The sequence below is a fragment of the Canis lupus genome, chromosome 27, assembly GCF_011100685.1.
Source record: "Canis lupus familiaris isolate Mischka breed German Shepherd chromosome 27, alternate assembly UU_Cfam_GSD_1.0, whole genome shotgun sequence".
In the NCBI taxonomy this organism is placed as follows: domain Eukaryota; kingdom Metazoa; phylum Chordata; class Mammalia; order Carnivora; family Canidae; genus Canis; species Canis lupus.
The window spans coordinates 1,414,055-1,429,762 of NC_049248.1; the positions used below are offsets into that span (position 1 = coordinate 1,414,055).

At 42.3% G+C, this 15,708-nt stretch overlaps 1 protein-coding gene across 39 annotated transcripts in view; it reads right to left on the bottom strand.

The window, feature by feature from the left end:
* The window catches only part of CACNA1C (calcium voltage-gated channel subunit alpha1 C), a 747,770-nt gene that overhangs the window by 126,455 nt on the left and 605,607 nt on the right, over positions 1–15,708 (bottom strand). For all 39 annotated transcript variants that reach the window (XM_038576272.1, XM_038576273.1, XM_038576274.1 and 36 more), the window contains one exon: positions 14,924–15,149. In XM_038576272.1, the coding sequence (XP_038432200.1) occupies positions 14,924–15,149 (226 nt within the window). The remainder of the gene's footprint in view (positions 1–14,923; positions 15,150–15,708) is intronic.

A 15,708-nucleotide genomic window follows, 5' to 3' on the forward strand; every position in this document is an offset into this window, starting at 1 on the left:
CACTCCCCATGTTCTTTGCAGTATTATTTACAATAGCCAACCCAAGTGTCTATCAAGGGGTGAGTGGACAAAGAACTTGTGGTATATAACACACACACACACACACACACACAGAGGAATGTTATTCATCCATGAAAAATGAGGAAATCCTACCATTTATGAAAACATGGATGGACCTTGAGGACATTATGCTAAGTGAAATAAGTCAGAGAAAGACAAATACTGCATGATTTCCCTACATGTGGAATCTAAAAGCAAAACCCCCAAAAACCAAAAAACCACCTACCTCATGGAGAGATCAGATTCATGGTTATCAGGGGGTGGGAGGAGGGAGAATTGGATGAGAGTGTCAAAAGGTACAAAATTCCAGTTAGAAGATAAATGGGTCATGGTGATGTAATTACAGTATGATGGCTATAGTTATCACAGCTCCATTATATTAACAGCAGATCCTAAGAGTTTCCATCAAGAAGAAGGATTTTCTCCTTTTCTTTTTATTATATTTATATAAGACAATGGATGTTAACTAAACCTATTGTGGCAATCTTTTCATAATATATGTAAATCAAACCTGCTGTATGCTTTAGGTTCATACAGTGATGTGTGCCAATTATTTCTCAATAAAACTGAAAAAATATAATTCCTACTCTTAAAAAAAAACACCCTACTATAGTGCCTGGCACACAGTTGATAAAGGTTAGTAATTACTGTTATTGCTATTGGTCTTTAGACAGAAAAACACATTAAAATTATATTTTTCCCAAGAATGCTGCTCTCAGCCCAGGCAGCAACTGGTCACCCATGGGTAAGAGAAGGTACAAGCCTTAGTGAGTTTTCCCAGATTTACCCTGCTGTCCAAAGAATTGGTTTTTTTAAAAAGCCTCTCTTCTGGAGATTCTGATTCAATAGTTGTAGTTTGGGCCCCAGAAATCTAGATTTTTAACAAGCATCCAAGATGATTCTGCTAAGCAGGCAAGTCTGGGAAATCCTGGGTTGCAGGAAACCCATCTCACCCACAGGGTGGGAGTCTGTGAGTAAAGTAGAGAGGTCTTCCCGGGCAGAGGTGGGCCATTGGTGGGGTTCCTTGGAGAGGAAGCCCCTAGTCCTTATAATCACAGACCCTTTCTCCACTGTAAATACAGAGGTTCTCCATTATAGCCTAGGGAAAATCCCTTCCTCTTGGAATAGGGGAGAGGTGTGGGCTGCTAATGGCTGCTGGATGTGTCTTGGGTCAGTGAGTGTAAGGAAACACAATGCACCATAGCCAAAGGAACACAGCTTCTAACTGCAGCAGGTACAACAACAGAGAAGTCTTACTTTCTTAGCTCCACCTTTGGCCTGTCTGCCTTCCAGGTCACGATCTTTACCTCCTCCACTTCAGGCATTCCCAGCTTATTACTAGTATATACAGTGAATTGTTTTTTGCCACTTAACAGGGTGACATGCAAATCATTCCCATTATAGTCTCACAGCTGCACCTCAGCCTCGGTACTTCTCTCCAGAGAATAGTTCCATATTAGTTGAAAGAAGCATATGGGCCAACCGTTTGGATGTAAATGCGAACTTCTTCCCAGCCTGAAGTCTTTAATGCTCCTTTCTCCTTCACGAATTCAACTTTTCTCTACCTCTATTTTGTCTGCCAGCCACACTTCCTCTGTTTGCAGAATATTAATATATGTTTATTTGTATTTGTTCTATAAATGCTCTTCAGTGTTTTTCATTTGTGACAGGCTCTGAGTTCTTTTTTTTAATAATAAATTTATTTTTTATTGGTGTTCAATTTGCCAACATACACCCAGTGCTCATCCCATCAAGTGCCTCCCTCAATGCCCGCCACCCAGTCACCCAACCCCTCGCCCTCCTCCCCTTCCACCACCCCTAGTTCGTTTCCCAGAGTTAGGAGTCTTCATGTTCTGTCTCCCTTTCTGATATTTCCTACCCATTTCTTCTCCCTTCCCCTCTATTCCCTTTCACTATTATTTATATTCCCCAAATGAATGAGACCATATAATGTTTGTCCTTCTCCGATTGACTTACTTCACTCAGCATAATACCCTCTAGTTCCGTCCACGTTGAAGCAAATGGGGGGTATTTGTCATTTCTAATGGCTGAGGAATATTCCATTGTATACATAAACCACATCTTCTTTATCCATTCATCTTTCGTTGGACACCGAGGCTCCTTCCACAGTTTGGCTGTTGTGGACATTGCTGCTAGAAACATCGGGGTGCAGGTGTCCCGGCGTTTCATTGCATCTGTATCTTTGGGGTAAATCCCCAGCAGTGTAATTGCTGGGTCGTAGGGCAGATCTATTTTTAACTCTTTGAGGAACTTCCATACAGTTTTCCAGAGTGGCTGCACCAGTTCACATTCCCACCAACAGTGTAAGAGGGTTCCCTTTTCTCCACATCCTCTCCAACATTTGTGGTTTCCTGCCTTGTTAATGTTCCCCATTCTCACTGGTGTGAGGTGGTAACTCATTGTGGTTTTGATTTGTATTTCCCTGATGGCAAGTGATGCAGAGCATTTTCTCATGTGCGTGTTGGCCATGTCTATGTCTTCCTCTGTGAGATTTCTGTTCATGTCTTTTGCCCATTTCATGATTGGGTTGTTTGTTTCTTTGGTGTTGAGTTTAATAAGTTCTTTATAAAACTAGCCCTTTATCTGATAAGTCATTTGCAAATCTCTTCTCCCATTCTGTAGGTTTTTAGTTTTGTTGACTGTACCCTTTGCTGTGCAAAAGCTTCTTATCTTGATGAAGTCCCAATAGCTCAGTTTTGCTTTTGTTTCTTTTGCCTTCGTGGATGTATCTTGCAAGAAGTTACTGTGGCCGAGTTCAAAAAGGGTGTTGCCTGTGTTCTCCTCTAGGATTTTGATGGATTCTTGTCTCACATTTAGATCTTTCATCCATTTTGAGTTTATCTTTGTGTATGGTGCAAGAGAGTGGTCTAGTTTCATTCTTCTGCATGTGGATGTCCAATTTTCCCAGCACCATTTATTGAAGAGACTGTCTTTCTTCCAGTGGATAGTCTTTCCTCCTTTGTCGAATATTAGTTGACCATAAAGTTGAGGGTCCACTTCTGGGTTCTCTATTCTGTTCCATTGATCTATGTGTCTGTTTTTTGTGCCAGGACCACACTGTCTTGATGACCACAGCTTTGTAGTACAACCTGAAATCTGGCATTGTGATGCCCCCAGCTATGGTTTTCTTTTTTAAAATTCCCCTGGCTATTCGGGGTCTTTTCTGATTCCACACAAATCTTGAAATAATTTGTTCTAACTCTCTGAAGAAAGTCCATAGTATTTGATAGGGATTGCATTAAACGTGTAAATTGCCCTGGGTAACACTGACATTTTCACAATATTAATTCTGCCAATCCATGAGCATGGAATATTTTTCCATCTATTTGTGTCTTCCTCAATTTCTTTCAGAAGTGTTCTATAGTTTTTAGGGTATAGATCCTTTACCTCTTTGGCTAGGTTTATTCCTAGGTATCTTATGCTTTTGGGTGCATTCAAATTGGCAAAGAAGAAGTCAAACTCTCCCTTTTGGCCAATGACATAATACTCTGCATAGAAAACCCAAAAGCCTCCACCCCAAGATTGCTAGAACTCATACAGCAATTTGGCAGTGTGGCAGGATACAAAATCAATGCCCAGAAGTCAGTGGCATTTCTACACACTAACAATGAGACTGAAGAAAGAGAAATTAAGGAGTCAATTCCATTTACAATGGCTCTGAATTCTTGAGGACAGAAGTTTCATTCTTCCATTCCCTCCATCTTTGTCCTCACCCAGTAATGTGTGATAGACTGCCTGGTGCCTCAATAGGCTAGAGGTGGTAATACTTGTTCTGCTTAAAGCAAGAAAAGAACCTCTCTGGGGCTAGAATACCTGCCCCTCTTATACTTGAAGCAGTGTTTGCATCCCTGGCTGGAGAGGAAACTGCCTAGGATTTTGATCATATTCTAAATACTGATTGCCAGGCCTCACTTTACAACTATGAAATTATAATCTTTGGCATTGGGGTTTGAGTAATTTTCATGCAACCTCTCCAACACTTGTCAGTAGGCTGGTATTTAGGAATCAATAACTTTAGGGCATATTTATTTATTTATTTATTTAAAATTTTTGTTTATTTATTTATCATAGTCACAGAGAGAGAGAGAGGCAGAGACACAGGCAGAGGGAGAAGCAGGCTTCATGCACTGGGAGCCCGATGTGGGATTCGATCCCGGGTCTCCAGGATCGCGCCCTGGGCCAAAGGCAGGCGCCAAACCGCTGCGCCACCCAGGGATCCCTAGGGCATATTTATAATGAGAATTTCCAGTTCTATCAGAGGGGAGAGGGTCAGCACATGGGTTAAGGTCACAGAACCCTCTAGAGATCTTCTCTGTGTTCAACTGTCATGGAATATTCTGGAAAAGTTTTTATGGCCATAGAAGTTGGAAGCCTTAATTTTCATGAGGTGTATGGACATGAGGGAGATAACTCAAACCAGGCTCACGACTGAGGTTCAGAGGTGTCTGACAGCCACAGGGACCCTATAGGGGGGCAGACAGGGAGGCCCCAGACTGGACAGAGGTTTAGTGGGGTGGAGCAGCCAGGAGGCAGAGAGGGAAGGGGATGTGGGAGGAGATCCTCAGAACACCAGGGGTTCTTGGGAATATGGAGGCCATGGTAGAGAAACAAAATGAGTCACCAATGGAAGAGAGCTCTTTGGAAATGCGGAGCATGACAGATGGCAGATAGTGAGTACCAAGAGGGGCTGGCAGTGGAGCAGGGGTGAGGGCTCTAATGGTCGGAGGGGTTGGCAGTGGGGTGGAGGATTTGATTAAAAGTGAGGACTCTTCTTATGCTTCCCCATGTCTCTCAAGATATCCAGGGAAAGTCTGTGTTTCTCTTGGTCAACCAGTGGTGGGCTCAGAACATGAGATTTGTGGAAGGATAGAACTCTTACCCCATCTTATCACTTAATAAGTGACAATTGTAGTTTCTGGCTCAAGACATAACCCTTGCAGTCACCCTTCATGTATCTTTCGCCCCCCACATCAACAGGTGAAGCCTGAGTCTGGTCATTTCCCACTACTCTGTCACCAGCTGAGCCAGCAATCTTCTAGCTGGATTTCTGCCACTTGATGGACTACCCTGCTTCGACATTTGCTCCATGCAGACTTTCTCCATGTTACACACATTTCAGGTGAAAGGCCCTTAAATGCACCATGCTTTTTTTTTTTTTTTAACTTATTAGCAATGAATTATAACACATTGAAAAAACCATCTAAATCCACTGATACTTAAAAAAGGAGGGAGAGTCTTCCTTTACAGAATATATCAAATGAATAATATGAATGAATGAATGAATGAATGAATGAAAGATCACCCTTTTGCAGCAGCAACTAATTCAGGTAAAGATTATCACAGACACTAAAACCATAAGGTGAAACATCATTGGCGAGTAGGGTATTCATACACTCTCAAAGTATGACTCCATAGATTACTTATTAATCACAAAGAGAAAGAGTACCTTAACAGTGGAGAAATCTGGCAGACACTCCCTTAACCAAGTCTCTACACTTAGAATCACCAAAAACAAGACAAACTTATATTACATACTTCCTGACACGCCATGTGATGGGAAGTAAATAACCATCTATGTACTCCATACCCCTGCAGCAGGAGGCCCTTATAAACTGTAAGTCAGGGCAGCCCGGGTGGCTCAGCGGTTTAGTGCTGCCTTCAGCCCAGGGCATGATCCTGGAGACCAGGGATTGAGTCCAACGTCGGGCTCCCTGCATGGAGCCTGCTTCTCCCTCTGCCTCTGTCTCTCTCTCTCTCTCTCTCTCTCTCTCTCTCTCATGAATAAATAAATAAATAATCTTAAAAAAATAAAAAAAAATAACTGTAAGTCACATCAAGTCTTAACACAACTTCAAGTCCTGTTAGACCATGCAGGATCAGCCTTTACTGCCTCAATGACCATATCCCCTCCCATCTCCCTACTCTTTAGCTCTAGCTCAGTGGTCCTGGGCTGTCCCCTCAGCCTCCATGCATACTCCTGCCCTGGTGCCTGTCTTTCTGCTGTCTGCAGAAGTCTCCTCCAGAACTGTGTGTGGCTTGCTTCTTCAGTCCCTGCAGGGCTCTGCTCAAATGTCCCCTCACCACAGGGGGTCCTCCCTGACCAATTCTATCCCCATTCCTGCTTTTAATATACTCATCACCACTTGCCTCCAGAATATAAGGCCCACACGAGAAGGGAGTTCACCTACTTTGTTCATACTCTCAGTGCTTACAACAGTGCCTAGTAAAGGAGGTGATTAATGAATATTTTGTTGAGTGAATGAATCTTTCTATGAATATGACATATTTATACTTACTGGAGGGAAAAACAAGGGGACATGGGTTACTCAGACACTCCTGTGCGTATGTGTGTGGTGAGAGCAGGGGTGGGTTGGTGGTGGGACCTCTCACACACATACTTAAGTCAAACATACTTTGCCTGAAAGCAAGGAGTGGCTATTTGCACCTCTTCCATACCATTTCTTTTCCTATAGCTTCTTTAAATTCACAGGCAGAGTTTTTGAGGTTCCTGACTGTAACACTGCCTAAGTCAAACTATTATGTATCAAGGGAATAGATAGATGGTTGCCAGAGATGGGGGGGTTGGGGATGTGTACAAAATGGGTGAAGGGGGTCAAAAGGTACAAACATGCAGTTATAAATAAGTCCTGGGATGTCATGTACAGCATGATGACTATAGTTAATAATACTGTATTGCATATTTGAAAGCTGCCAAGAGTAAATTCTAAAAGTACTCATCTCAGACACACACACACAAATTTGGAATTATATATGGTGACAGATGTTAACGAGATTTTTTTGTGGTGACCATTGTGTAATGTACACAAATATGGAATCATTATGAACACCTGAAACTAATATGTTATATGTCAATTAAACTTTCACAACAAAAAAAGTGATCATGTATCAGTTACCCTACAGAAAACATGGTTGTTCTGGCTTTGAGACCCTTGTGCTAGGATTTCCCCAAGAGCTCTGTGAACATGTGTTTCCCTTGTGGAAGAACTCCCATCCTGGTGGCTCAAAACCAATGCCTGTGGGTTTGAGGCCTTAAACTAGTCTTGAAGAGACAGACTGCACCCAGGTGCACAGACATCAGCCTTCCTCCTCCCTGGGTGAAAAACACCCAGGCGGAAAAGATACTGCATTGAGACCAGTCACACAGTTAAGACACAGGGAAGACAAACAAATGGCTGTTTACTCTGTTTCCTTCAACTTCTCATGTTAATTGGGGCAAGGTGGATGTTGCTCTGTGGCTGGCTTGACACCTGTACTTTTTGTTCCTTTGAAGCAGAATTAAGGTAGGAAAGCTGGTGCCAGTGGCCTAGCATTATAAGAGGTATACAGCTTGTTGAACAGACGGTATCCATCCCTAATGTGCACATGCTTGGAGATGTTTTATGTGCTCTCTAAAGGACTGAGACAAAGGGATTGTTGTATTGATGTTGTGGCAAAGAGCATTATTAGGGTTCAAAGAAGAGCTGGAATTTGGAGCCTGACATGCCTTGGCTGATAGCAGGAGATAGAGTTAGGGGCCTCATTACCACTGATATCGATGATATTTGTAGGTGACAGGTGGCAGCCTCTGAACAGGGTGACATGAAATAGCATTTAAATGAAATGTTGGCAGCCCTGCAGGTCCTGAAGCACTCTCCTCCATAACGTCAATCTGATTGTTGGTGGCTGTTACTGTTATGGCGTGAAGATCAGATGATGCCTCAGGTCCCAGAATCACTCTCCTTTTTAGATATATTAGCTTCTAGACATAAAAACTAAAAGGGTTAACCACATATTAGCAATCAACTGAGGCTTTTATCCTAATCAATTAAAACCATGAAGCACACTCACAAAAAAAAAAAAAAAAAAAGAGCTTTGGAGAAAAGTGAGCAGCAGCAGAACAGTAATGTCTTAGGCCTCATAGAGAAACAGGAAAACAAAATATATTGTCTTCAGTGCACACATGCATCCACATCTACAGAAGTCTCCATTCTATATTTGGGGATTCGCAGCCCTATATGTATATACTCAGCTTTTGAGACTCCCCTCCCCCTATCCCACCACTCTCTGACACTTCACTGGCCATGGTCATCCTTGAGATCAACTTTTCAATTCTCCTGTGGCTCTGAATCATTCTCTCCAAAGAGGTCTTTGCTCTCCCCATCCCCTATCCAACTCGGCCCACTGTTCCCTCTAAAAAGTAGAGAGCATGTGAGGGTTTTCTTACCCAAGCTATTTCTTTGTTACCTAAAATCCCTCACTTGTTGGCTATGGCTTCACTTTGGTTACCTTTTCCCTCTGCCTCTCTTGGCTTAAGTGACCATCGCCTGCTCAGGCATCCTGTATCTCTATCATTCTTTCTGCTCTAAGTCTGTTTGGGCCCTATGGACTTCTTTCTCCCTCATCCTCAATGACAGAAAGTGACCTAAGCCTTGCTTGAACTGGAATTTTCATCCTGTGAACCTTTGCTTCAAATAGCTCAGGGCTGGGTCCTTTACAGTCTAGGTATGGAGCAGATCATTGAGCCTGCTATAAATAAAAGATCTTCAAAACAACAGTACCAATAGCTTTAGGGTGCTTTGTAAATGCTTCAGCCTACTTCCTTTCTGTTCTAAAGAAGTTCATAACTAAATTTATACCTGTCCCATCTCTTCTCCTCCTGAGGGATAAACCACCCCCCACCCCAACAAAATTCCTTTCAGTGTTGGTGGCAGTGATCTATTGTTGGTAGAGTATTTATAAAGCAAATTTCATGTGGTGAATCTATGTGGTATGAGGCTTCTGCACATCATTCCTGAGGGAGGGTGGAAGAATGCAGGTCATATGAGATACTTGGGGGAAGCACAGTAGGCTCATTCAGGGAGGAAGCTCAGCCTTGCCCTCACCTCTCCCTGTGCCAGCCACAGAGACATATGAGGTTGGTGTACAAGGACTAGTCCTTCAGTAAAGTTGGCCCCTGGTTCTGTAAGGCACAATAGATCCTGGAGGAATTAGTGTGATGGGAGGCTGAATTAGGCATATGCTCATCCAGGAAGAGCCAAACAGAATTTTATAATAGGGTCTGGAATAGCCAGGGGCACAAGGCCAAATCTATCAATTTACTTCCTGCTGATACCTACTTCTGCTCTTTCCATCCTAAGAGAATGCACATTTTATGTGTTTTACTTTAGAGTCAAACCCTGCCTTGGATAACAAGTTCAAAGGTCTTGTCTTCTCTGTTTGTATCAGAGGTCTTGGCCACATTGAGAAAGGAACCTCCTGGGGTAATGTAACCTGGTCATGCTGGCAAGGCTGTCTGGTCTTGACCTCCTGTGAGCTCCTGGACCGCAGAGCTACTCAGTTCTGCTAGTGAGCCCCTGTATCAAATGTGTCAGGGTTAAGAAAGGAGCACATTCAAGTCATCCTCACCTGTGTCTTCTTAATCCCCAGTAGATGATACGAGCTAGTCACCATCCCAGAGAATAACCACCCTTCATGCTAACGTCAGTAAGCAGGCTCTTGAGTCTGAGCTGCCTTCTCCATAGACCCTGACCTGGAAACTGGGAGATGCTAAACATATCTCTTTAATAATGGTCTTTAAGGAGCTCAGAACCTTCATGGTGCCCTTAGAGGGCTAGAGTGGGGAGGATGGGGGTGGTGTAGGATTGGATCAGATGCTCATGGCCAGACTGGCAATTGAAATGGAGACATTTAGAGCCTGGGGAATTTGTAAAAGGCTCTCACCTTGGGGCTCTATGAAGCCCATATGTGATCGTGATTCACCAGTAAATCTGTCTGTGCTGAGTCAGCCCAAACTCACATTTCAGGGCCTGGGAAGAGAGCCACAGGGGAGGAGCAGTAGGAGAAAGAAAGGGATTTAAGGTTTAAGAGAGAGAAAGCAAGGGCTGGGGGGATTTTAGTGCATTTAAAAACCAACTGTATAAAAAATGAGATGTGATTAGTAGATTGGAATCACATCCAAATTTAGTCTGAGGTCTTTCTTCCTCTCCACAGAATGTATACATACTTGATATTAAAAACTGGTAGCATTCAAGAGCTCCCAAACCTCAAATCAGGAGAAAGAACTCAACCTATGATGTGGCTGGAAGGCCCAATGTCATGGGTAACGTACCCAAAGATGACAAAGATTTTGGCAATGTGGATGCCTCTCTGTTCTCACTGAGGCAGGAATCATGCCTTCTCTATTCCATAATTTATCACTCCTAATATTATCAACACTTAGGAATTGACTGATTTACAGTAGAGTACAAGGTTCCCAGTCTTCCTTTTTTTTTTTTTTAATGAGACATAGGATAGGTGGCATTCATACACATAGTATACTCTTTTTTTTTTTTTTATAGATGAATGTATACACTTTATTGTCATGGTTAGATTCTGAGTTTCTAGGTGATAAGAATTAAACATTAAAATGTCCTTATATCTCCTCTGAATCATAATACATACACATTTGATACATGTTATTTAATGAATAGAAATCTAATACCTCGTTGACACGGAGGCCTCTATCAGCAACTAAGGCAAAAACATAAACAGGAAGATGGCTGTTGCTAAGCACACTTTTTCCAAAATTTCACATAGTATACTCTTGAAAGCATTCTCAGATTTTGACAAAACACTAAAAAAAAATAAGCATGCTAATTATTCACTTTCATCACATATCATATTCATATTTGTAATATACTGAAGACTTCAGGGAGCGTAAAGAGTGGGAAGTCCAGACCATTCTTGCTCGTTCATAAAAGCATTTGGGAATGCCAATGGCCAAAGGTGAGGGTGTCACAGGAACAATATTGAATTTACTTGTATTTATTTATTTTTTTGGAAAAGAAACTGTTCAAAAACTTTGGTATTGCAGCTCCTATAATAACAAAATACTTGCTACACACTGTTCAACTGCTCTGGACATACTATTGTGTTTTGACATCATGGTGGAAGACTCTAGGTCTAGGTTAGTATTCCAAACTCAGACCACAGGTCAGGACCTATGGTGAGGTGAGGAAAGGGAAACTTGGAATTATAGGAAGGGATACATGAATCCATATATACACCAAGCATTACAGCATTCTAAATAAATAGCCTGTCTTGTGTATAAAATACTACTTTTCAAATGTGCACAGGTGTATAGGAATTAATAAAATTAAAATAATTTAAAAGCTTTGCTGAATTCCTAGTAGCTCTTTATCATTATATGTTTCTCCAGTCAAGAATTCTCAAAAAGTACAATCTTAACATGGTTAGGGGCTACAGTGTAGAGTGTAGATGAAAGAATCAAGATTTCCAATGATATATGAAAGTCCCTATTTTAAGGCAGGGAAGAGGACAAAGGACAGCAGCAGGAAATTAGCAAGGGTTCTCAAGGTGAAGTCATTGAACTACCAGCATGGAACTCTCTGGAAGTTGCTGGTCAAAATCTCTAGTAGTGTGGGTCCTTCATGAGTTCTCTTAATGAGTCCAACTAAGTTTGAGAATCAAAATCACTGGTTCAGAATGCATTGTAAAAAATGCTTCTTAATATACAAATATTGAGATATCACAAAATATTCTCCAAAAGGTTTAAAAAGAAGAGAGAGAAATATGCTTTCTTGATGGCAGGACCATGCACAGATAACCCATCTTGAGGGACCATGATATCTACTCCCAGCCCATATCTTAGGTATTGTCTTGGTTACTAGAGTATATTTGAGACAAGGTTCAGAGGGGCATGGGATTCCCCACATAGTTATAGACTCTATGTTGTTTTCTAAAAGCTCCCAGAGGGGTCAGAGGCTTTCAAACAGGAAGATGATGGCCTTTGCCAAAGGAACTTCCAATTAGATAATTAAATTATTCTGTTTATAGACTTTATAGAGACCTGAAAATACCACCAATCTTTCTTGTGGAGGAACTATAGGACACTCTCTGCAAAGACAGATTTTAAAAAATGACTTCTTGGCAATAGTTTCAGCTTAGATATAGATAAATTATTGATTAGAAGTAGAATGACTGTCAAATCTCTTCAAGATGCTATGACAATATCTAAGAACAAGAATTCTTTTCTATAGGAATCTAAAAAACGAAAGCAAAAACAAATTCCCAAACACACAGACTTTTGAGAATTCTTTAGGGGGCACTGAAAACTGCAAGTGAAAAATAGCTTTCACGAGACCCAAGGAGGAGCAAGCAGAATCAGAGAAGACCTAACATCAAGAACCAACTTGTAAAAATTCTTTAAGTCGTGTCTCTGGGACGAAGATGGCAAGACAGTTTAGCAGTCAACTCCACAGTTCACGGTCATGGTTAGGAGCACAGAACCTGATGTCAGACAGATCTGCTATTTAATCCCAGCTTCACCCCTGAGCAGTTTCTGTGGCCTGGGAAAGTGACTTAAGTCTCTAAATCACAGTTTCCTCATCTGTAAAATAGGAATAATGATAATAGTGCCCTGCTCTGACCCTGTCTTACAGATGATAAAGTCCTGATGCATGTTAATAATAATTGTTATTATATTTCTACTACTTTTACTACAAACTAAGGGTTTTCTGTAATGTCACGATATTCAGGGCATTCAGAAAGAGCTTTTTCTAGGGTGAGAAGTGTTAAACACATGGGGTTAAATTCTGCATGTTCTTGGAATCCATCCTGTAACATTAAACCTTCTTCCCCAGGGACTCTCTCCTGTTCCTGACTTGCCATAGCATGTATTCTTCCCATCCCAACATTTGCCAGCTCATTTTTATTCTGTCTTAGATTTTCTTTCAGCGGCTCTCAGAGCCTCTACTCTCCTTCCTCCAAATAACAACAATGATAATAATTAGATTAATAATAAACCCTCTGACTGTTCAGTGTCCCTGGGTCACTGACCCCTGACCCTTGACAATACCACAGGAATGAGTATATGCTGGGGCATCACTGAGAGAGCCAAGAACAGAACAGCAAACTAAGGGTGGCTTTGCAAGCCCTGACACTCACACAGCTGAATTCAGAATACACTGAGCAGGGTGTGGTTACTTCTGGGTCTTTGAATGAAAGGTACCAACCCCATCCTCTTTTATCCCCAACACAATCGAATTGATGGTTTCAGTGTCCCTATTACCAGCTGGGCTCCCAAAGCAGAGACTCTTATAGAGGAAGCTTGTACCTCTGGGGAGTAGAGTTTGAGCCCCCTCTCTACCACATGTTTCTAACATGTCCCTTCAAGGTTGACCACAACCCATAGTGAGAAATACCTATTATGCTGCAACTGAGACATATGTCCCAAAGATTTTTCTGAAACAATGCTTATGACCATGTGAGGCCTTCTGATATTTTCCTATTCTATTTCATTCTTTCATGCAAAATGAGAATGTGAAGAAATTGGAGCCTGTATACATTACTAGTGAGAATGCAAAATGGTATAGTCTCTTCAAAAAACAATTTGGAAAACAATTCCTCAAAATCTTAAATGTAGAGTTATCAAATGATTTAGAGATTCCATTCTTAGGTATATATCCAAGAGAAATGAAAATGTACAACAGTACAAAAACTTGAATATGGATGTTCATAGCAGCATTATTCATAGTAGCCAAAAGGTAAGATAAACCAGATGTCCATCAACTGATGAATGAATAAACAAATTCAATGTATATCCATACAATGGAATATTATTAAGCCATAAACAGGAATAAAGTACTGACACATGCCATAACATGGATGAATCATGAAATCAATATACTAAGTGAAAGAAGCCCAGTCATAAAACATCACATACTGCATGATTTCATTGATAGGAATTGCCAAGAATAAGCAAATCTATAGAGATAGAAAATAAATTAGTAGTTGCCACTTGGAAGGAAGGTGGGGTAATTGATGAGTGGGTATGGGTTTCTTTTGGGGTGATGAAAATGTTCTAAAACTAAATTGTGGTAATGGTTGCAAAACTCTGTGAATATATAGAAAAAAACTGAACTGTACACTTTAAAGGGGTGGATTACATACTCAACATATGTGAGTTATATCTCAATAAAGCTGATGAAAAATGATGGTTGTGATCCAATCAATTGATTTCACCACCCCAAATGGGTCTCAACATAGTTGAAAATTACTGTCCTGGAGCATGCTGCCCACCCCCATACCCCCGCCTGTGCCTGTCCTCTTCATGAGAATCATGGCTTGACCTGGGGAGTGGGGGAGGCTACAGTCTTTGGGTGGGGGGATGTACAGGCAGATGGAGAGGAGGTGAACGTGTAGAAGGAGGGGTGAGAGCCATCTGTGGCACAATAGCCATCATCTTTCTCCAGTTAAGGAATCCTGACTGCATTTTCGGCGGCACATGCACAGCAAAAGGACCACATTGTTCATTCTCTCTAATAGCTGGGATGGCCACAAGAACAGAACCTTTGGAGAAATCTCTGCAAGAGCTCTGAAAGGGGCTGACTTAGCCAGGGTGGGTGCCCCTTTGGGTCCCTCACCCTTTCTTTTCTCTCTGCCTTCTCCCTGCTTTCAAACATGACGGCTCAATCTCTGGAAGCCACCTAATAACCCTGGAAGTGGAGGGCAGCCCTAAGGCTGTCAAAGCAAAGGACAGAAGGGGACTGGGTCCCTGATGACTTCTTGAAGCTACCTGGGTTTCCCACCTCTGCACTTCGTTTATATAACAAATCCCGAGTTTGCTTATGCCACTGAGTTATCTCTGGTATTAGCAGCCAAAGGAATTTCTAAATGATATGCCATCTAAATGAAGAAAAATTCCCCTCCATCATATATGAGACAAGAATAGACCTTTTAAGAAATAACAGCTACTCTCCCACCCAGGCCTTTCTGCCTTTCTTGCCTTCTGGAAGAACTTCTCCCCGAGTCCCAGGTCCCAAGGGACATGAAAACCAAATACCTTGTGATTTTAAATATCCGTAGGAGCCGGACACATCTCAGCACAGAGATGCCCAAGGGAGACATGATCTTGGTCTCCACCAGGATGGTCTCCAGGATGCCCCCACACACGATGAAGCAGTCGAAGCGGTTGAAGAGGGACACAAAGTAGGCCTGCAGGCCCAGGCTATACATCTTCAGCAGCATCTCTGCCGTAAAAAGGGCCAGTAGTGCCTTGTTGGCCGTGTCTGGTGGGTTCAGGCAAGGGGGCAGGATCCCAACATGGGAGTGAGAGGAGGGAGGCACAGAGGAGGAGAAAGGAAACAGTAATTATCACCATCTCCCTTTCCAGCCAGGACACCTCTCCCCTGTGTTGTTGTCAGAACAGAACAATTGGGGCCAAACTGACAGGAAAGGGGTATCTAGTTATAATCACAGTAAACATGATCTACTACACATCAAGGGTTTGTGTGCTGATCTTTATTCTTCCCAGCCACTTTTTCAGAGATGAGGAGTGAGGTTCTGAGAGGTGAGTAATCTGCCCAAATCAATCAGCCAAAAGGGGGAGCCAGGCCCTTAGTAATTCATCCTCTACACTGGGAGGCCCACCAGCACCCGGATCTGCTTGACTCCCTGGGAGTGGAGCTGAGGCACTGGCTAGGGGTCCAGGGGAGGGTGGTGGGTATTAACAGCCCATCGAGAACAGCTCCTCATGCTCAGGCCATGACAGTCCTCTTTCCTGGCTTTTTGCTCACCTCATCCACACGTGTTCTGGCAGGCCTACCTGAAGGCTATATAGTAAGGCCT